Raw genomic sequence first — 26,558 nt, forward strand, 5'->3', positions numbered from 1 at the left:
AGACAAAAATCATTTTCTTTTTTCTTTTTTTAACTGCTGGAATTGAATGGAATTTCTCAAGTTTGACAAGGCTTGTTAAAACGCTGTCGTTTCATTCGAATTTCTGTTTCTTTTCTAATCTGGTCATTGTTCTCTGGTTGTATTGTATTATATTAGATAGGAAAGAGATCGATTTTGACTTTTAAGTTCAACTCTATTTTCGATTTCATCCATTTTGACTCTAAATTTATATTGGTATTACAATTTTAACATTAAAAATTAAAATTATTTCAATTATTAGTAAGATTTACTTCAAATGTCGTTTAAAAAGTCCCTTCTTATGGGTTTAATAAATTATAAAATATGTGAAATTGATAAATTTATAATTTTTTTTAAGAGAAAAACAATAATATGGCTTTTTTTTTTGTTGTAATTTTGGACATGTTTGGATAAAAAAAAAAAAAATTGGATCTCATAACTAAAAAACATCAATTTTATGACTTATTAAGAAAAAAAAAAGTCGGTCTTTATAAGACTTTGCTAGCTAAACAATGTTGGAGGTTCGTGAGAAACCTTGAGAATCTTCTTGGGTGAATGTTGAGAGGGCAACACCTTCAGACTGGATCATTCATGTTAGCTTCATTAAGTTCGAATTGAATTCATACATGGCAAACCATTTTGTGTGGTTGAGAGCTTTTTCAGTAAGGGGTTTAGGTGCCAGGTGGGTAATGGTCATTCTATTAATATCTAGGATGATATTTGGGTTCCAGGTGTAGGTAGGAGTAAACTTTTGTTGCTGCACGAGTCTTTTAGAGATGCGTTTGTGGCCTCCTTGTTGTCTTGGGTTAGGGGTTTTTTTTTATCGACATTCCCATTGATTCTTTGTGGAGGGATAATGAGGTGTATTGAGCCCTTAAGTAGAGATTTTCACAATTCAAAGTGTGTATAAATTGGGGCTCATATTGGATTCAACGAGTTTAGGATCGTCTTCTAGTATAGAATTGGTGTGACTTTGTGGAAAAGTTTATGGTAGTGTCAGTTGCCTCACAAAGTGAAGATTTATTGTTGGAAAATCCTAAACAACATTATTCCAATGAGGAAGAATTTGACTTTCAAGAGTATCAATGTCGATAATGGGTGTCCTTTGTGTCACGATGAATCGGAGATGACAATGCACCTATTTTGGAAATGTCATGTGATTAAGGACATTTGGCATCATTTTTTACCAACTGATGCTGTTTTTGTTTTTATGTGGTAGGAATACCTCATTGGTGTTATATCACTTCGAATGAGTTTGAGAGCATTGTAGATCAGAGTTGCTGTGCCCATCTAGGAAACTCGTAAATGGAGATGATGGTTCATTGACGACTCTAATTGCCTCGGTTTGGGGGTTATTTGTGGAGTTTTTGGAGACAGGTGTGCTCGCAGGCCAAAAAAAATGATGATAGGTGGTATGATAATTGACAACGAACAGGATGGCAGAGGTGCCCTTGATCAGTGGCTTGCCTTGTCTTTGTGATGTTGCTTGGGACGCATTGGAGTGTAAGGGTGGTATCAGTTGGATTTTTCAGGATCATAATGGTGTGATAATTGTGGTGGGGGGAAGCCTATTTGATGTGTTTGTTTGCAGAGGTTTGACTGTTTACTGTTGGGTTGCAAACACCAAGTTTGGCAGTGCAGTTGCCTCTGGTGGTGGAGTTGGATAATGTGACAACAATACGATTGTTGATAAGAGAGGAAAAGACGTTATCCATGGTGAAATTTGTGGCAAAAGATATTCTATTCATGAAAGCATAGTGGGTAATCCAATTTCGACATATCGACGTATTTAGAACCTGATGGCTAATGGTATAGCTCGATAGGCTGCTGAAGAGGATGATTCTCACTCTTGGTAGAATGATTTTCCTAATTAGCTCTACTGTTTGATTGAGGCTGATTTGGCCTTGTTAACTGTGTGATGCTTTGATATTTTTCTTCTAAAAATAAAAAGTGTGCTCATGATTAATCAAGACTAAATAACTTCACTCTTTGCTCCCAACATCATTTTTATTGATTTTGAATATATTATTCAATGATTAATTTGTATTCTCATTGAAATTAACGAGTTTATCAAAATGTCATTATTTTTTTTTTCTATTTGTAAGTGAGCTAGGAAAAATTGAGTTAAAAGGTTAAATTTGCAATATTTATATAAGTTTAGAGTTAAAAAAAAAAAACGGAATTTAGTGTCCAAATAGATACCATGAAACAAATCGAAGGTCAAAATTCACATTTTGTCTATTACAAAAATTGCCCAAAATTTATCGAAAGCCACAAATGTGTCAATGTGGTGCGCGATTTAGAATAAATGAATGGGAGAGTAATGTTGGTATGTTGCGCTCGTACCGTTGTCTTTGGTACGAACGGATTGTTGATGGAATGTTGGGGTCCTCATTCCATGTAACTGTGGGATGTGGGACCCACTCTTCACCCCTTCCTCGTTCCCTACACACAAATCATTTCAATCCAATTACTCCTATTTCAATTATTTGTCACAAATATTTTATTCTTATATTTGTAACATTTTTTTTTTACCATAGTAATTTATGTTTTTACCTCTGTTCAGATTCTAATGCTTCTAGCCCCCTTTTCGCATATTTAACTTAACAATATGGACGAGATTTTAGTGATTGTTAGGGATCTTTGTTCTGTTATTTTTTTTTCTTTATTCAATGAGTTTCCTCCGTATTTTGTGAGGATGGATGTTGCACCTAATTCTCTTTTATAAATTACAGTCAAATTTTACTAAATTAATATTTAGATAATCTCAAGATTTTTTTAAATAATTTTTTTGAGTTTTTTTTTTAAGGATTTAATTGATTTTCTATTATTCTTTCTTTGAATCATGGGCAAAAACTCTCAATTCTTTAACCACCTCTCTTAAATGTCAAGCTAATACAAATCATAGACTTTATTTTCAATGTAATATTTTTATTCAAAGTTAATTGAGTACAAGTTATCCAACCAAACCCACCTTTGAGAGGTTAGGCAAGCTTATCGAAGAGTTAATACATAAACATAATAATGAAAAATAATGAAAAAATTTTACAGATAAAAAAAAGTCAAATTATTTATCGGAATAGAAAAAAAATCGATAGACAACTTCTATCAATATCTATCAATAATAGATTTCTATTAGTTTCTATCACTAATAGATACAGCTAGACTTCTATCGATCTATCAAAGAAGATTGAAAATTTGCTATTTTGTGTAAATAGTTTTTTATTTTTATTTTTTTTAATCTAAAAATAAATAATTAATTAGAGCAAATAAAAAGGAGGTGAAAATTTTGAATGAGGGACAAAATGGGAAATTTGGTGTTACGTGGGACCGGGGAAAAGCATGCTAGGAAATGGTATGAGTGAGCACACGGAAACAATTAGCGTGGGGTCAGAAAAGCAATTAACAACTCATACCATTAGGCAATCAGGCCACCCAATCAAACCAGCCAAGTGCCAATGTTTTCGCAATTTTATCGCCTCAAATTACTAAATTGCCCCTCACCCTCTACTTGGTTATACTTATCCTCCAATGTGATTGGAACTTACAAGATTATCCACTTATTCCTATATTAAATTTTATTTTCCTCTCTCCATTTTCATATATTTTTAGTTAAATCCCTAACGTCCTATCCGGTTATTATTCATGTTCCATTTGATAATTATTTGATTTTTGGTTTTTATTTTTAAAATTAAACCTATTTCATCTACATTTCTTATAATGATTTTTCATCTTTCTTAAATACAATGATTGAATTCTTAACCAAATCTAAAAACAAAAACAACTTTTTGAAAGCTATTTTTTTAGTTCTTAAAATTTGGCTTGATTTTCTAAACCATTGGTGAAAAGTAGATAACAAAAAAAGAAACTTAGAGGTGGAAGTTGTGTCCATAGGCTTAATTTTTTAAAACAAAATGGTTATCAAATAGAGCCTTCGTTTTTTGTTTCTATTTTTGAAAATTAAGCCTATATCATCCACGTTTCTTACCATGAATTGCATCTTTCTTAAACATAATGGTTGAATTCTTAATCAAATTCTAAAAATAGAAACAATTTTTTGAAAGTTACTTTTTTGTGTTCTCAAAATTTGGCTTGAGTTTTTAAACTATTGGTGAAAAGTAGATAACAAAGGAAAAAATTTGGAATTGAATATAATGCCCATTGGCTTAATTTAAAAAAAAAAAATAGTTACTAAACAGGGTTTAAAATTTTCAAATTATAAGTTTAGTCCTAAACTGTTGAACTATTTTTTAAAAAAATTTGGTCACTGAACTTTAAAACGTACCTAATCAGTTCTAAACTTTCAACTTTTATTAATACATCATTGGATTTTTAATTTTGTGTTCAATAAGTTTATACTCTATTACACATTTTTCAAAAATTCACAGATATATTCTCTACAAAAGTAAAAGTTTAGGGTCTCATTAGAGTAAAAAAAAATGTTTTTATTTATATTAAATCAATTATTTTTTTAAAAAAATATTTGAATACTTCAAATGTCTATCTATATTGGACAAAAGGTTGAAAGTTGAAGAATTTATTGAACATTTTTAAAGTTCAGGTATCTATTAAACGTAAAATTTGAAGTTTATGGACTTATTCAACATATTTTAAAATTTAGAAACAAAAAATATACAAAATTTGACAAAATTTAACTTGTAATTTAATTTGACAGAATTATTATTATGGGAGAAATTCCTAGGTTTTATTAATCTCAAAATCCTAACTTTTAGGAATTATGCATTAGTTTGTAGACTAAACTTATGATTACAGTACAAATCTAATTTTATATAACAATTAAAAAAAAAATAAAACGTATAATATAAGTTAGTAACACAAAATTAATTTTTCCTGATATAAAATGTTTGTCAAATATCATATTATTTTAGGGTTTGAAATGGGAGGGTTACTCAGCTTTCAAAAAGCATGTTTGGTTGACCATTGGCCTTTTTCTTTTTAAATCTGGCCTCGGGTGTTGTATAGGGTTCCTATAAATGCACACACCACTATGTAGAGAAAATTTTCATATGGAGGGTTTTTGGGATTTTCTTTTATTTCTTCTTTTTATGAAAATGGGATTTTGGGATTTGGAGTTTGTACAACCAAATTATATTACAAGATTAGCCCAAATGAGAACTTCCAATAAAATTTTGGTATTATCAATTTCGACATCAGATGTTCAATTCCTCTAAAAAAAATGTCATTACAAAACTATATTTGACAATCTTTCTATCTTGGTTGTCAAGTGAGAGAGTCGACTCAAAGTAATTTGAAAAGCCAAATAGGCTAGTTGGTCTAAGAGAAGGAATTTAATTACAAATTTTTCATTATTTAGGACATGTTTGATAGTGATTTTATAAATGGTTAAAATTACTTTTGTCCAAAGTGATTTTGAATATGACAAAAGTGATTTTGACAATTTTAAAATCATTCACAAACATGCATTTAAAATACTAGCTCGTAAACTTCATATTACCATTTCATTTTTGTTATTTCAATACATACAAGTGTGGGAATTCAACCTTTAAGTTGGTAGTACAATATCTTGATAACTTGATTTGTATTCAAAATGACTCTTTATTATATTATTTTTGTTTTGTGTGCAAAATTAAATATTTAAGGGGTTGTTTGGCCTTTTGAATTCATTAATCAGTTTTAAATAACTAACTTCAATTGTGTTTTATTATTAAAGTTTGTCCAGTATCGAAAAACTTTATTTTTCATTTTTTTCCTTGCACATTTATCGATGAATTTCACATTCACAACTTTGCACTCAACTCAACATTCTAACTTCAACATATTAACTTCAAATTTCATAACTCAACTCAACTTCCCAAACATCTCCTTACATTTTAGAATAGATGTATGCTGTACTCTTTGACTAGCATAATATCATTCAATTGTAATAATACAAAATTAATTATTATTATTTTTTGGAATATTTCATCATCACCTCCCTATTACTTATCGAAATCTTCTCATCGATTTAGGGTTATTACTTAGACTCAGTTTGATAACTATTTGATTTATTTTTTTTGACAGTTAAACTTATAAACACTACTTTACCTATGTATTTTGTTTTGTTATCCATTTCCACTAATATTTCAAAAACAAAGTCAAGATTTTTTTTAAAAAAGAAAAAAAAGAAAAAAAGAAGACATGTTTGATAACCATTTATTTTTTAAAAATCAAGCTTGTTAGAGTTATGTGGTTGATAGTATTTATTTAAGTCGTGTTGTGGTGTTTTTACAGTAGATGTTGGACAAAATATCTTAACACTTGTGGTTTCTAATAGGCTACTGTTGTTTTTAAGATGTGTTTCTTGAAAATCTTTTTGTTTCCTTATCAGAAAGATTTTGGTAGCCTACTTTCCTCGATTGTGGTTCCTTTTCTGCAAGATCCAAAATATCTTTAGGATTTCCTTTTTCATTTTAGTGCATATTTAAGGGTCGTGATATTGTTTGCTAAGGTTAGCGATTCTGGTGAGAAAAGGATTATTGTTGGCTATCATTTGTGATCTTCTTGAAAACCTTACTATTGTGTGTCCTTCTCTTTGAAAGCTGTGTGTTTGGTGCCTATACATTCTCACTTAAAGAACACTTATTAAGTTCATATTGAAGTTGAGAGTGATTCTCTAACTTAAGGGGAGCTTAAGTTCATAGAGTGAAGTGATCTTCACTTGAAGTAAGAAAGATAAACAACACATTAAGAAGAAGTCTCATACTTAGAGAGAGCCTAAGCGTTTATCCACAATACTCATTCTTAGGAGGAGCCTAAGATATATTGAGAGAGAATTTCACATCTAGGGAGAGTCTAAGTGTTATTTCAAGGTGTAGACATGTGCCATTGTTATTGACTGTCTCAATAAATAATTACAATGTTGTGATTGTTTTACTTTACATTAGTGGATTTATCTTTCTTGGGCACACCATCTCTCAGATGTAAGTGGTATTCATTGAACTTGTGTTGCTTCTGTTTGCTTTACTCTCTATTTCTCTGAGTTGTTCTACTCAGTGTTACAACATTGTTTTTAGCATCTGTTATTTAGAGTAGTTTTATTTTCCTTTTTTTTCCCAAAGCTTATAAACACTACATCCATTCATGATTTCTTTGTTTTCTTATCTACTTTTCAAGAGTATTTTATAAATGTTACAACAAATTATGGTTTTCATAACACAAGAAGAAAGCCAAATCTTGGAAGGAGAGAGAAAAAATTGTCATAAAAGTCGAATTCGTATGTTTTTGGCCGAAAAAGATGGAGTTTGACTTCATATATTCGGTTAAAAAAGGTGAAAATTCTACTAAAAAAGTCGAACCAAAATCAGCAAAATTTCCCAAAATCAACAACCAAAAACCAAATGGGTAATTGTCAAAATATGCATGTAATTTTCATAAACATGTCTATTTATTTCTTTATTTATAATTAAACTAAGAATCCAAGTGTTTCATTAAAAAAAAATGAAAATTATAATTATTAGAGTTGTGTTATTGGAATATTTGTTTAAGGATTATTTATGTTTACTATATGCTCTTTGTTGTCCTTTTTCAATAGGTGTTTGTTGGAATATCTCAACATGTGTGGTTTTTGGTAACCTGGTATTATGTTAAGATGAAAATTTTGCAGTTTGATAGTTTCCTTATCGGAAAAATTTTGGCAGCTTATTCTATTCGATTTTGTTCCTTTATATGTTGGGCTTATAATATATTGTTCACTACTACAAAATCTACATTACTTGACACTTGTAGTTTCTAATTACTTGACGTTTCTTTGGAAAAAATGTCAAGTAATAACCTTTTAGAAAAGAAAATGTCAAGTAAAAGAGCTAAAAAAGCGGATGTTGACGAAACTTTTCAGATATTTTCACGCAAACCATTATTTGACACGTTTTTCGTGTCAAGTATAAGAAGCTCTTACTTGACATATTTTCCGTGTCAAGTAAAATATAAAAAATAATATTTTTTTAATCTTTACTTTTTGTTTCCCTCCTTCCCCATTTTCATTTCCCTCTTCGTAGGAGTCGACTTTTCCTCTCCCTCTCCCCACCGCCGACAGTCGTACAACCAACCTCCGTTTGTCAACCTTGCAGATCCACTATCCCTCTCTTCGTTTGTCACCCCAGCAACCCCTCCCCTTGCCCTTCGTCAGCCTAGCAAACCCCATTGTCCCTTGTTCGTCAGCCCAACCCTCGCTTGCGCCACCTCGTCGTTTTGTCCGCCAGCCCTTGCCGCTCTCCCTCTCCTGTTCCACCGTCGATCTGGCGGCGGTTCTAACCTCTATCGGCAGCCAAACAAAGATCCATGGTCTCTAACGCTTACTGTTACAGATCCGGCGGTGTAAATGGAATCTGACTGAGACATTGGTGATCCAAACGCAGTCCTCCTGGGAGCTCTGCAGAGAGTTTTCAGATTTGCCAACTCTGGCAAATAGTTCGGTCAATTTTCTGCTAGGAGTTAAGGTAAGGTTTAATTGTTTAGTCTTTGATTGATTTGTGTAAGAAGTTTTCAAAATTTTTTGTTTGGGATTTTAATTAAATTTTTTACTTAAATAACCTTTCGAAATAGAATACTTTGCTGTGAAGTGTTTTGTTTGGGTATCAATAAATATGTTGGAAGTATTGGAATATTTTACTTAAATAGCCTTCCATTTGTGCTTAGGTGAATTCTAAATTTTCTTTATCAGATATCATTCTAAGGCTAATTTGAAGCAGGATTCCTCTTGTACTTATCAAACATATTTTAATTAAATATTTTACTTAGATAACCATATGAAAAAAGATTGTTGGAAGCAAAGTTGTGTAGCCATGAAGAATTGTAGCATCTTCTCTAATGATTGATTTTGAAGTATTGGAAGGAGTTGAGTTTCTGTCTAATAGGTTTGAGACCGATCTTGGCAAGATTTTGGTAAGTTTGGAGGGTAGTATTAATAGTTATTTGTTACCTATTGAAGTATTGGTCTAATAATTGAGCTATTTTTAATTTTTGATGTTCAATTCAAAGATTTCAAAGGATTGGAGCCACTGTCCAGCAAAGTTAATGATGTTTAGATGTTTTGATAGGTATTGAGGCCTTGAACTCTTTTGAAATTATTACATAGTTGCTGGAATTTGCGTTTTGTAACCATTATTATTGAACGTTTTGTAGGTTGGATTACTTTGTTGTAGTTTTGAGGTGGCATTCGAATCAAGCCACACTTTGGGTAATTTATTTAGAGTTAATTGGTTATTTTGATGAATAAAATTTTGAAGAAATTTTTTATTGCTTGTAGATAAGATTGAGCTTCCAATATTCTCTATTTTTTTTGTGAAAGTTGGGGGAAAGGTATCTGCATTCTTCTATTTTAAATTTTAGCCTATGCTTGATTTGTTGATAATCTTCTTCATCTTTATTATATTTTCTCAAATCTCTTCCATCTTCCTTTGTTTTGCAGCGAAAGGTAATTGTTCCTCCTGAGGCTGGATATGGTCAAAAGAGAATGAATGAAATCTCAGTAAGTCCATAACTTTAAGTTGTAGATATTTTTTAAGTTTCGAGTATGATATTTTTCCATTGCATAAAGTAAGCCAATTATGTACATTTTTCCTTGTGCGTGACTTTTTGTCGTTGTTGTATCTTGATGCTTATTTATATATTTTGAAATTTGATGTTATCGCCCTTTATTCTATTTTACAGGTTGACTTTGCTTAAATATGACTTGCCTGACCCTTTATTCTCAATCTTTAGACTTCAAAGCTCAATGTATAGATTAAATAATGTACTTTGTTGAGAGGTTACTTATTAAACAATTTTTCACTTTTGTGTTTATTGAAAGTTGAGTTTTGTATACAAAAGCAATAGTTGAGATTTTATTTTGTGCATGTACATGTGAAAGAGAAATATTGTTGTAATTTGTGAGGAGTGTTCATATGAAAGGTCATAGTTGAACATATGGATTTTTAGTGAATATATTGAGTTGATAGATCTTCAATGTATAATGTTTATTTAATTGATTTAATTGTATTGTTAGAATACAAGGCAAAAAATGAGAATATCGATTGGGGCATTTAATTTTTTATTTTTTTTAAAAAGACATATACTTGACACATAAAAAACGTCAAAGAGTTATCATATATGATACACAATCAATGTCAAGAATCAATAAACTCGACATACCACCAATGTCAAGTGTATTATCTTTCTTGACACGAAAATTGTATCAAGAAACATTTGTCTTGACGTTTTTTCGGAGTCAAGTTATCACACTATACTTGACACTCGAAAAACGTCATTGGAAAAACGTCAAGTAATCCAATTTTTGTAGTAGAGGTTAGAGAACCATATTGCCGCTGTCGTGTGATCTTTTGAGGTGAGTTGCAAGTGTGTAATCTTCGTGGAGAAGACCATGAGTTCTGTATCTCAATAGTTTTCATATAGAGACTACTGATAAAGTAGTAAAAGGAGAGGAGAAGGATTCTCTAACTTAAGGTTGTTGGGATGTATGCCTTAAATCCTCGTAGTTGATAAGTTATTTGAAATAATGGTTGATTATTTTATATAAGAAATTATTCATTAAGGAAAAATCCAAGGTTAGTGAGATTTGAACAGTATATAGTAGATATATAGGTGGATCATGTTCAAGTAAAAACCTAAAGGGTCTATAGTATATGGATAAGGCTGGGTGCTTTATCATGGTAATACAATGGATACGACCCACCTTATAAATGTTACAATTGTTGTAAAGTATTACAAAAGATGTGATCCAAATCGTTTATGCGGAGACATGCGAGTGGGGATATCCTATACAAAGAGTTTGTATAAGACTGGACTGCGAAATATTTACTCACTTTATAACACTACTGATTGAAGAGATTCATATTTCATAGGATAATCATGTAACTCGATCTCAATCCTGAGTGAGTTATTGGCTCCTGTTTGTAAGGGTAGTTCTTCGATTTGTATGGGTGAGAGTGGCTCGACTCGTCGACTCAATAAGCCTACCATTTTGGGGATTTATTTGAATAGAGAGCTGGGAACATAGCTACACAAAATGGAATTCACTCATTCATACCTTTAGGGTAAATAGATGAGTAGTTGCTTAAGTGTTGATTCCGGGTCTTGAACAAAGGGCATCTGCTCTCTCATTGGCCCAAGAGGATTTGGTTTATAATAGGATTATAAACTGGTTGTTCATTAGAGGGATCAGTAGTACTTAAGGAGTAAGATGCAATTATAGGGGTAAAATGATAATTTGACCTAGCTGTAATTACCAATAACTCGTGAAGGATCGATTTACTTGTAATGGTTAAATCTATGGACGCAAAAATATTTTACAGTGTGTAGAGCGTAGCTGTGGGTCTTTAGCGGAGTGACCCACAGTGAATGAATATTCATTAACTTAATTAAAGAGTTTAATTAGTTAATGTCGAGTCATTGGAGCTCCTAATCTATATCCATTAGCTAGGGATGTACATGGGTTGGGTTGGGTTGGATTGGGTTTAAGGTGTTTTTAGGACCAACCTGAAAATTCGGTTTGGTTGGGTTGGAAACCCAAATGATCCAAATAAAGTCTCAAACCCAATTAGGTTGGGTTGAGTTTAGGGTTATAACTTATTTTTTATTTTTAATTAAAAATATATAAATTTATATACAACACATGACTAATAACTAAAATTTCATAAAATTCAAATGCTAAATTCCAAATATCTATGATATTTATTGCAAACTTTAAACAAAGACAAATATCATAACAATTTAAAAAAAATTAAAAAATCACAAATTAATTAATGCAAACTAATCAAACTTTAAACAAAGATGTATATATATTATTAATATATATAAAATTTGGATTAGGTTGGGTCAACCCAAATTATTTTTAGCCAACCCACGACCCAACCCAATCCAACAAAAATAGAAAAACTTGAACCCAACCCAACCCAAGAACAAAATTAACCCAATCCATCCTTCCATTTTAGGTTAGATAGTCCGGGTTGTTCGGGTTATTTGAACACCCCTACTATTAGGTCCCTTGTTAGCTCACAATGGGTAAACAACGAGCACGAGTTTTGAAAGAATTTGAAATTTGAATTGTTCAAATAAGATAAGGAAATAACATTAACTGGATATGATACAATTAATATAATGTATCTAGATACATTGTAATATGAAGTTAATTTTGAATGAGATTCAAAACTAAATTTTATAATACAAGGAGATTTATTATTTGAATATTATTCAAATAATTAATATGAGTAGGATTCATATTAATACTATAGGTCAAAATTTAATGTGAATTAGATTCATATTAAAACTATAGATCATGAGAGAGATAAATATTTGCACAAAACTCAAATATATAATAAAATAAATATAAGATATTTAATTTTTGTAAATTAACGAATTAATTTAATTATTAATTATTATGATTAATAATGATTAACTAAATTAAAATGTCTAGTTTAATTAAAGTCATGAGTGGTTACTTTAACCACTTCTTCATGATAAAGAATGGGAGAAGTTATATGATCTAATTAAAATGGATTTCATTTAATTAATTAAATAGGAAGTGGATGAAGTAGGAGTTCATCCACACTTCACGTTAAAGAAAGGGTAGAAGTTACTTTATCTTTGTGCAGTTTATTGTCTCCTTCAGAAATTCTCTCAAGTTTTTCACAGAGAAAGAGATCTCTATGACAATACTCACCAAAAATCACACATTTTCTTTGCTCTTTCAAAAAGTCGGTTCCCAGAAACTGGTCCTTATCAAGAGAATAGCGAGGAAGACTTTCTGGTAGCGTCTTCATACTATTCATGGGAGATCTCAAAAGTGAAGATGATTTTTTTCTTCTGAAATTGGTGAAGACCTGGAGAAAATTTGAAAAATAGTTCTTCAAAGGTAATGTTTTCTTTCTTCTCTATTTTTTTTTTAATTTTGATGCTTAACTTGTAATTTTGCAGCATTGTGACCAATGTTTTGTACTGTTTTATCTTTTTTGTGATGTAAATTTCAAAACAAATGTCAAGCAATAAGTGATCACTCGCTTCCGTTGGGGGATTTGATCCCTTCAAGGAGGATCCTAAGTTTATAGAGTAGAGTGAGCTTCACTTAAAGAGAGAAAGATAAACCTCTTGAAAAGAAGAAGTCTTACACTTGGGGGAGCTTGAATGTTCATGTACTAATATACCTATATTTGGAGGATCCTAAGATGTTTTGAGAGGGAGTTTCACATTTGTGGGAGTCCTAAGTGTCAAATTAAGAAGTCAAGCTTTCATGTATCATTGTTCTAATATTGTTTTTACAGATAAGTACAATATTGTAATTGTTTTACTTTATATTAGCGGATTTATTTTCCTTAGGCACACTGCCCCCAGACGTAAGTAATATTTCACTGAATTGGGTTTTCAATTTATGTATTGCATATATGATTATCTTCTCTGACTTTATTTGTGTTGCTTTGCAAAGTGTTACATCATTGTTCTTAACATCCGTAACTGTACGCTAGATTCCTTTCTATTTTTAACAGTAAAAAATAGAAAGGAAACAAACACATAAATTTTAAAAAACAAAAAATATTAAAAAACTATATCAATATAAAAAATGCCTACTTATGAAAAATTCAAAACGTCATAGGAATTAGATGAGATATATAGCTGGTAAAGCTTTTTTCAACGGAGAAAAATTTGGGTATAATGTACTCATCTTCATGCATCTCCCACCAACTATACACAAAAGATGAATTGAAAATATTTAAAAAAAAAAGGAAGAAGAATTTACCACGTGACAAATGACAATGAATCAATTTATTGGTCCAACACCCGAAAGCATCCAAATATAGTTTCCTTTCCAAAATTCAACCCCACAAATGACTGGAGAAAAGTCTAGATCGGTGAGATAGCTGAATAGCTTCTGGTAGGAACAGTCTTAATAGTAGCCCACACAAGATCCACATACAAAGGAAATTGCGCAATGGCAAACAATGTCACTGGCAAACATGTCACTGCATACACAGGCAATGCAGCATATTGAAGCTTATCACTAAGCACAAAGTAATGCCCAGCACAAAACGAAACCAACATTGCTGCAATTGACACAAAAAGAGACGACAATCCCAACAAAAGCTTTGTTGGAAGATTGCCTCCAAAGTCCTTTGCTTGGAATCTTGAGGTCAAGATTGAGAGAAACATTACTAAAGAAGTTACTGAGCAACAAAGGGCAATGAGTGATGCTATGGCAAATATGTTGAAGGCGGGTTTGCCATGGAGTAAAGGGGTGCCTTGATTTTGATCGTTGCCGCCCGGGACAGTAGCAGAGGTGGCGAACGCGACGGTTGCGATTAAGGCAGCTACTAAAGAACATGATTCAGAGGTGCTTGTTAGCCATGCTTCTCCATCTTTTACTAGCTGACAATGAGTCTCACAAAACATTACTTTTGAAGTCTTTCCTTCTTTGTTGTATGTGGGAAAGAAGTTTGGTGGCATGGATCCCTTCACAAACTGTCACAAATTGGTGCTATACTTTGTTAATAATACTATGATCGATCACGATACTTACCTGCTAGCTAGACTACGTCATCATTTATGCATCTCGGACCAATAATGCGATAGGAAAAAAACACAAATTATATTTATTTTTAAAAAAATGGGTAATCTTTGGTCGCTTGATTGAGATAAAAAAATGGATGTAACCCAACTAGCACATAAGTATTTTTTCTTATGAGTAAATGATTCTTGGCTTTATATTTGATAACTTTTGGAAATGTTTGGTAGGCAATCTAAAAACAAAAACTTGAAAATAAAGGATTCAATAGAAAAAAAAAGTTTGTATTTTTGTGTTTTCATATATGTGTTTGATAGTAGATTTTAAAGCCGAATCCCAATTTAAACCATTATTCAAATTGTAACAAAAATGAATTGTGGCATGGGTCCCTTTGACAAACTGCTACAAATGGTGCTATATTTTGTTAACAATACTTACCTGGTAGCTAAGCAGGAATGCACTCATATTTTGCAACTCAGTCCAAGAACAAAGTAGAACAAAGACAAAATATAATAATAATAATAAAAATAAAAATTTGTTACGTGGTAAATTATGATCGATTGTTAGATTGAGAAAAAAAATAGATGTAACTCAACTAATAAGTAAATATTTTTCTTATGAAAAATGATGATTGAATTTATATATAGTAACTTTTGGGTATGTTTATAAGAAATCAAAAACTTGAAAACAAGAAATTCAACAAAAAAAAAAAAAAAAGTTGCAGTTTTTCCATTTTTTCATATATATGTTTCAAATTAGATTTTAAAAAATCTAGATAATCAATGAAAACGTAAAATTTCAAATTCAAAATCTAGATACAACAAAGAATTTTGAAACTAAATCGATTTCAAATTCATAGTCACTTAACTGAATTCGTCAAAATTTGAAAACATAAAACAAAATTAACCAATTACCTTATACCATTTAAGTTCCCATTGCATTTGTAAGGCAGCACCAGGGATAAGCCAAGGCTTATGATCTCCAAGCTTTGCTGCAAGGTGCAAAGCACTGTTTCCTTGAGAATCCACCATTCTAAAAGCACTTTCTTTTAGAATATTTTTATGGAGCAATAGTTCATAAATATGGGGATGTCTATTCTCCACAGCCAACAGAACAATATTCTTTTGGTCTGCATTAAGATCATGAATTGCCACAGGAAATAAATGAAGGATTTTCTCTACCATTTCAACCACTCCATTCTTTGCTGCTATCAACACAGGGGTTTCTTGTCTTACATATTGCATATTTTGACTATGATGAAGCTCTATTTTTTCCCCTGTATTTGATGTAGTTGTTGCTGCTCTAAGAATCACTTTCTTGTTCTTGTTCTTGTCTCCAATGCTTATTGGGAAATGTTTTAGGATTTTATCAGCAATGCTGCTCTTTGATTCTATAATAATTGTTGTTGTTGCTGCTCCTTCTTTGTTTTCTACTACTATCATCAAACATGAAATTAACCACATACAATTATTATTACTCTCTTTAATATTTAAGAGATTGAAATTTCTATAAGACGAAAGTACTGTTTTTAAATATAGAAAAATGAACTAATTTATTTACAAATATAGTAAAATGTCATTGACTATCAGTGATAGACAGTGATAAATATCAAATTGTCTATCACTGAAAGACAATGAAAATTTGCTATGTTTGTAAATATTTCAAGTAGTTTTGTCGTTTAAAACAATTATCCTTTTGAAAACTACAACTCGTAACCATATAGTTTTTTGTTTCTTGAAGTTAAGTCTATAAACATCACTTTTATCTATTAGTTTCAATGATTTGTTTTCTACACATGTTAGGAGTGTTTTAAAAATCAAAGCCAAAAATTGAAAATTTAAAAGATGTAGTTTTCAAAAACTTATTTTTATTTTTGGAAATTAACTAAAAATTTAAAATTTATATAAGAAATTGAAAACTATGAGTAAGAAATTGTTAGAAAACAAATATAATTTTTTAAAAAAAACAAAAAAAATCAAATAGTTAACCAATATAACATTTTTTTTTAAAACTAAACTTATAAACATTATTATTTTACCTATAATGTTTTATGTTTTATGTTTTGTTATCTAATACTTCCTGCTCAAAGTTTTAAAAGTCCCATATGTTTTCAAAACTAAAAAAAATAGTTTTTTAAAAACTTGTTTTTGTTTATAGATTTTGACTTAGAATTCAAGTGTTGTTTTTAACAAAAATGATGAAAACCATAATTTAGAAAATTGGGATATATGAAACAAACATAAATTTCAAAAACAAAAAAAAAATGAAATTACTATCAAACACGACTTTAGTTATTCTGTTTTTACCCATTCCATATTTTTAAATATACAAACTGAATATATCAAAATCATATATATCCATTGGAATATATCAATCCACCTATATCATTGTCATTGGTTATCCCTTTCATATAAGAATCTTAGATATTACACCTATATAATGACCAACATTCGTATCAATGACATAGAAAGCAAATATATATAACATAACATAATTCAATAAGAGAATCTGAATCGAAAATAAGGTATATTAACGTTCATACCGTCGTGGTTAACGTTGTCGTAGAAGTCGGAGATGATGTTTGGTTGTTGTTGTGGTGGTGGTGGAGGTACTCCATGTTGAGAGATGTTGTAATCATCAAATGTGACATTGCCATTGGCAAAGTTATAAGGTTGTGTTTCTTCCTCTTGTGTAGTTTCCATTGGTGTACTTCCATTGTCATCATATTCATAAATTGAAGCACATTTTAGAAGTTGGTTCATAACTTCATATGACCACATGTGCTTCTCTTTCTTCTCTTCAATCTTCTTTATTCCTCTGGATCCTTTCAATATAATATTTATTAACATATTAATTTCACTAGCTACATGAATGTCAAGAAATAAATTAAATAATACTACACCTTAATCTAGAAATGATTTTATTTTATTGTATTTTTACTCCCTTTAAAATGGAAAATATTTTAAATGAATGTATTTAAAATTGTATTTGAATGGTTGATAGCCGAGAAATAAAAAAAGGTTAAGAAGTTTACTAATACATAGAGGTGAGGATAAAGACATCAAAAACCAATCTGATCAATCGAAATCGATCGAGATGAGGTGGACGGTCGATTTTCACATTAAAAATTTTTGGAAAATCGACCGACCGATATATAAATATTAATTATTTTTTTCCCCCTAAAAAGTAAGTATAAATATTATTGTCTTGGTATTGATTTATTATTTTCTTTTATATGTTGCCTAAATTTCAAGTCCACTACATAACCGATCGACTGGATTTCACGCACCTTTTTGGTTGGTTTTCAGTGTCAATTTTCTCCTAAAATTGATACCGACCAATATATACCCCTAAATTACATACTTTTATTTATAATTTGTTAACTAAAAATGATACCATGGCAAAATTATATAAGTAATTTACTTTCTAAATTAACTTCTACGGAATCCTGAAATATTTGACTATTTTAGTTTGAAAAGTTCATTTTTTTTAAAAAAAAAAATGTAAAAACAAGACTTGAAATCACCCCAGATTTGAAAAAATTTCAAGTATAGGAAAAGGTCACCGTTTATTAACGATATAAACGGACAAATGGCTATACTGCAATAGACATCTATCACTTACACTTCTAGATGGCCATCGCACAGTGAATAAAATTTTGCTATATTTATGAATAAATTATTTAAACCATCCTTAAAAATTCGTTACAATTTAAAGTTCCTTTCAATCATGACGTTCTAAACGGACATATATAGGGGGCCCATGACTAAGGTGACAATTAATAATTCATTATAAATACCTAGCCCCATGATTATGAGCACGGCCTTGGAGACCAATTTGAGAAAGTTGAAGCAGGTTGCATAATTTTCTGGGAAAATTGCAAGCCCATGATGTTTCACCGTTAAATCATACTCATCTGTAATAATAATATTAATTATAAGCAATTCAGTTAAAGATAATAAGATTAAAATTCTACTCAACCTAAAATTTCAAATTCAAAACCTTTTTGATGAGGATTCTCTGCATCTATAGTGTCTTTAGCTTCATCATTGTTGTTTGGATTTTTCTCCGTCTTCCCCACACTACACACTACAAAGAAAAGACCAAATAATGTTGTATATGGTTTCTTAAAAAAAGAAAAAAAAAAAGAGTAATACTTGAATGAAAAAAATAATTATAAAATAATATCTTTTCTTAAAAAGAAAATTTTGCTACGTTCATTTATGACTAGAAACTTAAATAAATTGTACAAAAATGAGTGTAACACATTCAATTGTCCAACCATCACGTGACAAACTTTTCTTTTTCCTTTTAAAAACATGTTGGAGTTTTTCTCCTTAGGTGAATGGAAAAAGTTACACGAAGATAGTTGCACTTCGAGATGCACCAAAGAATTACTCTTTTTAAAACTATATGATATCAATTTAACGGGTTGTTATTGCATACATTTAACGGATCAAAGTTTTCAACCACATTGCCTTAACCATCTTAATTACATAATGAACAACTAGGCTGCATCTAACATATGCTCCAAATTATCACACGCTAATTTTTTATTAGACAACTGTCTGAGCTATACAAAAATAAGCGCCACCCAGATAGCACCTAAATATTATCCTAAATAATTTGCCGAGAAGTTTAGTTAAAGGGAGGATAATTTTGTGCATTAGAAGAAGAAAAAAGAGAGAATTAAAAGAAATTACTAACCCAATCGAAATGCTTTCCACAAAAAATTGAAGAAGTGGGCGCATGTTGTGTAGTTGGGTGGAAGCAATCGTCGGCGAAACGATAGCGGCTTTGTCAGAAAACCCCGAAGAAATGACGTTGGATCCATCTTCGTTTCGTCAACAAATACACCTTCCATGGTCGTTGCAAATAGAGTAATTAGATCCAAAATATTTATAAATATAATATAATGTAAAAGAATTTATAAATATAACAAAATCTAGATTTACTTTTGAAATCTATCCGTGATAGATCATATTGTTAGTAAGGGACTATCATGTATTTACACTTAATTATTATTTTTAAAAGTACTATCCAATACAATTATCCTAAAAAATAATAACTTGTTTAAAAAGTGTAAAATGTTTATTAATTAATCTAAATATTTTCATATTATGTTTTTATAATATTTTAGAAATTTTCATCAACATCAATATTTTATTCGTTATTTCCATAAAATTGAGACGTTGACATCAATATTTGAAACTTTAGACGATTTTAAAACGTTCGTAGATAGATTAATAGTATTGATAAAAGGTCCTCAATTTGGTTCTTTATTTTGTAGGAAAGGATATATATCCACTTTAAATATATATATTTAGTCTTATACGACTATCATTTTTTGGGTTTAAAACGGATGGAATTAGGAAAATTTGAATATTTGATTTCTTGATTGATGATACATATTTTAAGTAATTGAATTATATTCATATTGATATATACTAGTCTATATAAAGAGGATCTAAGATAAAAAATTTAGATATTAATAGACAAAATAATAAAAATTTGTATTAAATTTAGAGGTAGAAAGGTGTGATTAAATAGATATATATACTTACAATGATAAACAATCATCTTCCATCTTCCTAAGTGGGTTCCACTTTTGAAAGCTGAAGGCTTGGTGGCTAAAAGATGGAGTGGAGTGAAACCTTGCACATTCACTGAGTTCACTAACTCCTTGTATAGTTTTATGATATAAAGTGCCAGTTCTGTTAATCCATTAATCAAATTATTAAGAAGGATTTTTAAAAATGGAAAAATAAGGGAATTATTCACCTTAAATAGCAAAATTTTATTTTATTTTTTAATAGAGATTGGTAGAGGCAGATAGAAACTGATATCATCGATAGATTGTCTATTAATTTTTTTTTTTTATTATTTCTATAAATAATTTGACATATTTTCTATGAGTTAAAATTTATCAATTATTAGTCTTTAAGTGAACATAAATACAATTTAATAGCAATAATAATAATAATAATAATAAAATTGAAAATGGTGGTATATGTATACAATACATGTGTCTAAATATATGTTAACAGACAATTATTTAACAATGCATCAACAATGAAGGAGTCTTCTCAGGGGTAAAATTGAAAATTTAAAAAGATTATGGATTAAATTTGACCCAAAAAAAGGAAAAAGGGGATGTAAAAGAAAATATGCTTGTGTGGAAGTAAGCTAAGAATTTTTTTTATAATAATGTTTCTATTTCTTGTTTTCCATTTTTAATTAAAAAAATTGAAATTACGTGCTTTGGTAAATGTTTCAGGTTTGTTGTTTTTTCTTTATGGAAAAACAGTAATATGTTTGGTTATTATTTATTATTTCTTATTCTTTGAAATTTTAAATTAAAAATGACAAAATTTCACATAAAAATTTAGAAAGATTTGTTATGCGTTTTAGAAGTAAAAAATGATAAAGTAATACATTAAAAACGTTTGTAATAAAAGAAAAAGAAAAAGAAAAAGAAAAAAAGCAAACTGAGTACAAATTAAACCTCGTTTGTAATGGCTTCGTTATTTATTTATTTATTTATTTTAATTTTTGCTGGTTTAATTTCCAAAACATAAAAACAAGTTTTCAAACTTTTGACTTTTTAAAATCTTAGTAAAAAATAATAACAAAACATAGAAACTTATTGTTGGAAGCCGTATCTATAAACTTGTTTTTTATAGATAAAAAACAAAACAAATCCAAAAGCGAGAAATTATTCGTAGTTTTAACTTTTTGAAATTTATGCATATTTTATTCATGAATAAAATAAAAAAAATAATAATGAAAATAATAATATTCACTATTATTTTCTTTGGTATGGGTTTCACATTTCTTAAAAAAACGTTGAAGTCTTAGTCAAATACAAAATAATAATAATAATAAAAATAAAATAAAATAAAATAAAAAGTAAAAATTAAGGTCTCGTTTAGTAATTATTTGATTTTTAGTTTTTAAAACTTAAGCTTATAAACAACATTCTTACCTTTAAATTTCTTGGTTTGTTATTAACCTTTTACCAATATTTTAAAAAACCAAGCTAAGTTTTGAAAGAAAAAGTAATAGTTTTTTAAAAACTTTTTCTTTTTTGAAATGGACTAAGAATTTGACTCTTTTGTGACACTTCAATTTCTAAGGTTTGGAAAAATACTCACGCCATCATGTTAAGTTGGTAAAATTTAAGTGAGGTGATAATTTTTACTAATATATTATTTGTTTTTCGATGATTTGGATTTATGCCGTCTCTTTTGAAATCTTCGGTTATAGAAGAGAAAAGTGATCTCTTAGAAGGTATTTAGTCTTAGGGGTTGAAAAGTAGGAATTATAAACTTCACTCATTGTTTGATCCAAAGAATTTATAGGGTCTCACTATTAAAAAACATCAATTTTATATCTTATCAACTTCTTACACGGTGAATTCCAAGAATTCACGATTCCTTAGATTTCATAATTTTTTGGAACTCACTATTTCACTCGTGTCCCAAACACTCTCTTAAAGACATGCTCATCTTCGGCCATTCGAGTTCTGATAGTCAAGTCTAATGCCCTACATTGGATCAAATTTGAAAGCCATTGGACTAATCCAAGAGTATATTCTGAACCCCCAAAAACCACCAAGACTGTTCATTAATCCCATCTCCCTCATCCCACAAACAATAACCCAAATCAATAAATTCCAGTTCCTCTCTTGTTGTCCAGAGAAAGTAGAAAAGAATAAAGTTTAAATAAGAAAAAGATTAATCCAAGAAAGACAGAAGCAACCCAGTTCTGAAACAATTGTAGAAACCACATTGAAAAAGAAAAATGAAAAAAGAGAGCAATAAAATGGGATAGAATCGAATACCATATCAACTTAATATGTCATGTCACACAGGTCAAATTAATCAAGAAACCATTTACAAACATTAGCGGGTATTTAGATTGATTATTATAGTATGTGGATTATAATCAGTAGCTTATTACAAAAAAAAAAAAAAAAAAGATGAGTAGAAAATAATAAATATTATAACAAATAGTGAGATTAGGGATTTGAAATAATAATATTGTGGTTAATTGTGAATTATAATTATAATTTAAGCTTAAACATGGAGTGAGCTATAATAATTTACTCTATCCACCGAAGTTGGTGGCCCAAATACACTTTAAGGATTAAAGTATTCATTTTTAAACTTTACGATCAAATTATAGATACTAACCTAACTTTAGAGACTAAAGTACATTTTTTATCATTTTAAAATTTGATTAAAAATTAAAATATTTCCTCAATAAAGATGAAAATCAAACTAATTTTTAAAAATGAAATAATTATAAAACTAAAGAGATGAAAATGGAGAGATAAAAGAGAAAAATGTAACTGACCGAAAAAATCACCCATAATGGCACAATGAAGAATGGTCTGCCCATCTTTAGATCTTCGACAGTGATCCGTTGTGTGAGCACAGAATGAGTGAAGGCAAAGAAAAGCATCTTTGTTGCCATGCAAAGCCGCCAAGAACAGCGGCGTTTCGCCGTCATTGTTTCTAATCCCCACCAAACTATGATCTACATTCGCTATATCATAACACATTTTCACATTCCCGAGCGTAGCCGCTAAGTGCAGCGCCGTGGCGCTTCTGTCGTTTGCCATTGCAACCAATTTCTTACTATTATTCTCCTCACCTCCTTTCTTCTCCTCGGCCGATATTATTGTCGTCAGCTCTTCCACTACCCCGACTTGCCCGTCGCACACCGCCACGTGCAACACTGTGTCTCCACGCTTCGTGATTTTCACCTCCCGAGCTCGAACATCCGTTGCGTACCTCTTCACCACTTCTTTCCATCTTCCTTTCATCGCGTTCTTGAACAAGAATTTCTTCAGGCTTTCCAACTCCATTATTTCCTTCCTTTCTTTTCTCGACACCTCCATAATTAGTCTCTACCACCTATTCATGCTTTTATATAGTGAAATAAAAACCTTTGGGTGCATCCTTGCTGCGTTCAGCTTAGATGCATCTCAGTATCGTTCAATTAAAAAATATATTATTAATTATTATTTTATGTGAGATTTGGTATTATTGGGATATATGGGGAGGGGAAGTGGAGTTCCATTTTGTAACTTGGATATCAAGTTATGAATCTACCTCGATCCTTCTTGGTTTAATTAAGGTTAAAGTGGAGTGACAACTTTTTAAAGATGTGTTTGCCTTCTCAAAGCTTTTGATTTATTTATTCATTATATATATAGATAGCTTGAATACAAGGAAAAGCATATAGTACATATAATATAACACACTAACAGAATAAAGCAGAGAGTGTGAGAGTTTGGTTTAGGTATGTGAGGGAATATATGGGCTTTGTAAAACGTCATCTGCTTTTATGAGTAAGAAAACTTAGAATTAACTTCTAATTAGCCGACAATTTTGTAACATACTTTATATTTATTTCATTAAAATAATTGGCTTTATATTTATTTCATTAAAATAATTGACTCCCTGCATAGATAACAAAATGAACACTACAAGAAATTTAGACTTTAATGTCGGTTGGAAAAACTAAAAACGGATGTATAATGTTGATTTTTTATTTTTTTTTTAAAAAAACGGATCTTTAGTGTTGGTTTTAAGCCGCCATTAAAGATAAATTTTAATTAGGCTACAATTTCGGTATATAACCGGCATTGTAGATGTAAACGATAGAGAGAAGCGGAGAGTAAACCATCGTTGTCAAGAGACTAAACGACAGAAGCAGAAGTCTACACGATAGAGATGAGAGTGTAGACGATAGAGGCAGGAGACTACACGACAGAGTTGAGCGTGTAAACGATAGAGGCAAGACACTACACGATAGACCCACGAGTGTAAACGATAGAGTGTATACGATAGAGTGTAGACGATAGAGACAAACGACTACACGATAAGTCGAGAGAGTAAATGACAGAAGAAAAGAAAGAAATTTACTATACGATCGGCCTTCCGTGATAATGAGAGCCCATTGTGTAGTAGCTATTTATTAACGTATATATTGCCACATGACATAATAACACTGGTTTAATATGACAACCATGAGAGAGAAAGTAGAAAATAATAACCAAAATAGTGGAACATGAAATGCTAAAGGAAAGCAGCAGAAAACGAAAGAAGAATTTGTTGTAATTAGCAGACGTGAACGACGCTTTTATCATCTCCCTGCAAGCGAACGAGGAGCTGTCACGACTGTAAGCTTGGTCTTCAAACTAAGAAAATGAGGACTTGGTAAAGCTTTTGTCATGATGTTGGCCAGTTGATCTTCGGAGGGAAGGAACCTGACTGAAAGCTATTTGGATGCAACATTTTCTCTGAGAAAATGAAGATTAATCTCAAGATGTTTCATCCGGTTGTGAAGCACAGGATTGACGCCTATGTATATGGCACTGAGGTTGTCATAGAGCAACAGAGGGGTGGAGATGCGATTGACACCAATTTCAGTTAGAACTGATTGGATCCAGAGAACCTCAGCGGCAGCATTGGACAGATCGCAATAATCTGATTCAGCACTGGATCACGAGACTACCTTTTGCTTGGAGGAGTTCCATGAGATGAGGCTGGAACCAAGAAAGACACAGAATCCACTTGTGCTTCATCTGTCATCTAGAAAACTGGCCCAATTGACATATGTGTAGCAAGTTAAAGCCAAAACAGAGGATTTGGTTAGAAGAATACCATGATTGGTCGTGCTTTTGAGGTATCGAAGGAGGCGTTTTGCTGCTTGAAGGTGTGAAGTTGTTGGGGTGTGCATGAACTGACAGAGCTTATTGACACTAAAACTGATGTCTGGTCTGGTCAGCATACAATATTGGAGGGCTCCGACTAAGCTTCTGTATTCAGAGGGGTTGTCCAGTGATTGTCCATTAGTGAGGGACAAGGAGGTGCCAATGGCCATTGGAGAGTGAATGAGCTTGTAGTCAGTGAGTTGTACACGTTCAAGCAGGTTGTGGATGTACTTGGACTGAGATAAATGTAAATGATCTGATGAATGAACTACTTGAATGCCAAGAAAAAAGGATAGATCACCTAGATCTTTAAGTGAAAATTGAGTATTTAAACAGGTAATGAAGTGTTGGATGGTTGCAGAACTATTTCCAGTTACAATAATGTCATCAACATAAATGAGAAAGATGATTAAAGTGTGTGAGTTGTGAAAAATGAACATGGACGTATCAGATTTCGCATTCGAGAAGCCCTATTGCATCAGACAGGTCCTAAACTTTGAAAACCATGCGCAAGGACTCTGTTTGAGACCATACAACGCCTTGTACAGAAGTAATACATGATCGGGGTGTTGATCACTTATGAAACCAGGTGGTTGCTTGATATACACTTCTTCAGATAAGTTGCCATTGAGGAAGGCATTGTGTACGTCAAGCTGCCGAATGATCCAATTATGAATAAAGCAATGGATAACACAAGCCGAATGGTAGTAGGCTTGACAACTGGACTAAAGGTCTCAAAGTAATCAATGCCATAGTCTTGGTTGAATCCTTGAGCAACCAAACGAGCCTTGAATCGAGCAATCTCACCTGAGGAAGTCTATTTGAGTCTGAACACCCATTTACTGCCAATTACCTTGCGATTCTGGGGCAAAGGTGTGAGAGACCATGTATTATTTTGTATGAGAGCTTCATATTCCTTAAGTATTGCTTACTTCGATCTTGGATGAAGAAGAGCTTCCTTGTAGGATCTTGGTTCTATTTTGTCCAAGTCAGTGACCTCGGATAACCAAGCCTTTGGTTTAAAAATGTCCATTTTTGACCGTGTAATCATGGGATGGTTATTGGTTGTGAGAGGTAGGGATTGTGGTAGGTCTGAAGTGGTGGGAAGGTTCAGGTGTGGGGAAACAGAGGGAGTCGGGAGGGCAGAGGGGAGTGGTGGTGAAAGAGAGGGAATGATGGAAGTTGGTGGATTGGTTGATGATTCAGGTGATTGAGGAAGGTGGGGAGTAGGTTGGTTGGGTGTATAGGTTCAGGTGTGGGTTGGGAGAATGGAGATGGGATGGAAGAGAGTAGGTGGGGGGAATC

General features: G+C 31.2%; 1 protein-coding gene across 3 annotated transcripts; it reads right to left on the reverse strand.

The window, feature by feature from the left end:
* Positions 1–13,760: 13,760 nt before the first annotated feature.
* LOC120077673 (uncharacterized) lies at positions 13,761–23,562 on the reverse strand. 3 transcript variants are annotated; one of them, XM_039031628.2, is made up of 8 exons: positions 22,886–23,562; positions 20,092–20,241; positions 19,235–19,384; positions 18,530–18,616; positions 18,327–18,443; positions 17,070–17,351; positions 15,442–15,959; positions 13,761–14,484 (listed from the first exon to the last, which is right to left on the reverse strand). In XM_039031628.2, exons 1-8 carry the CDS (start codon positions 23,430–23,432, stop codon positions 13,870–13,872), a joined length of 2,466 nt encoding a protein of 821 aa, XP_038887556.1. In that variant the 5' UTR covers positions 23,433–23,562; the 3' UTR covers positions 13,761–13,869. The 3 variants fall into 3 exon arrangements, with proteins under 3 accessions (XP_038887556.1, XP_090169827.1, XP_038887555.1); XM_090313701.1 differs by having other exon boundaries at positions 15,442–15,956; positions 22,886–23,556; XM_039031627.2 differs by having other exon boundaries at positions 15,442–15,962; positions 22,886–23,556.
* Positions 23,563–26,558: the final 2,996 nt, after the last annotated feature.

Source organism: Benincasa hispida, chromosome 5 (genome assembly GCF_027475165.1).
Source record: "Benincasa hispida cultivar pf3 chromosome 5, pf3_genome.v1.1, whole genome shotgun sequence".
Taxonomy (NCBI): Eukaryota; Viridiplantae; Streptophyta; class Magnoliopsida; order Cucurbitales; family Cucurbitaceae; genus Benincasa; species Benincasa hispida.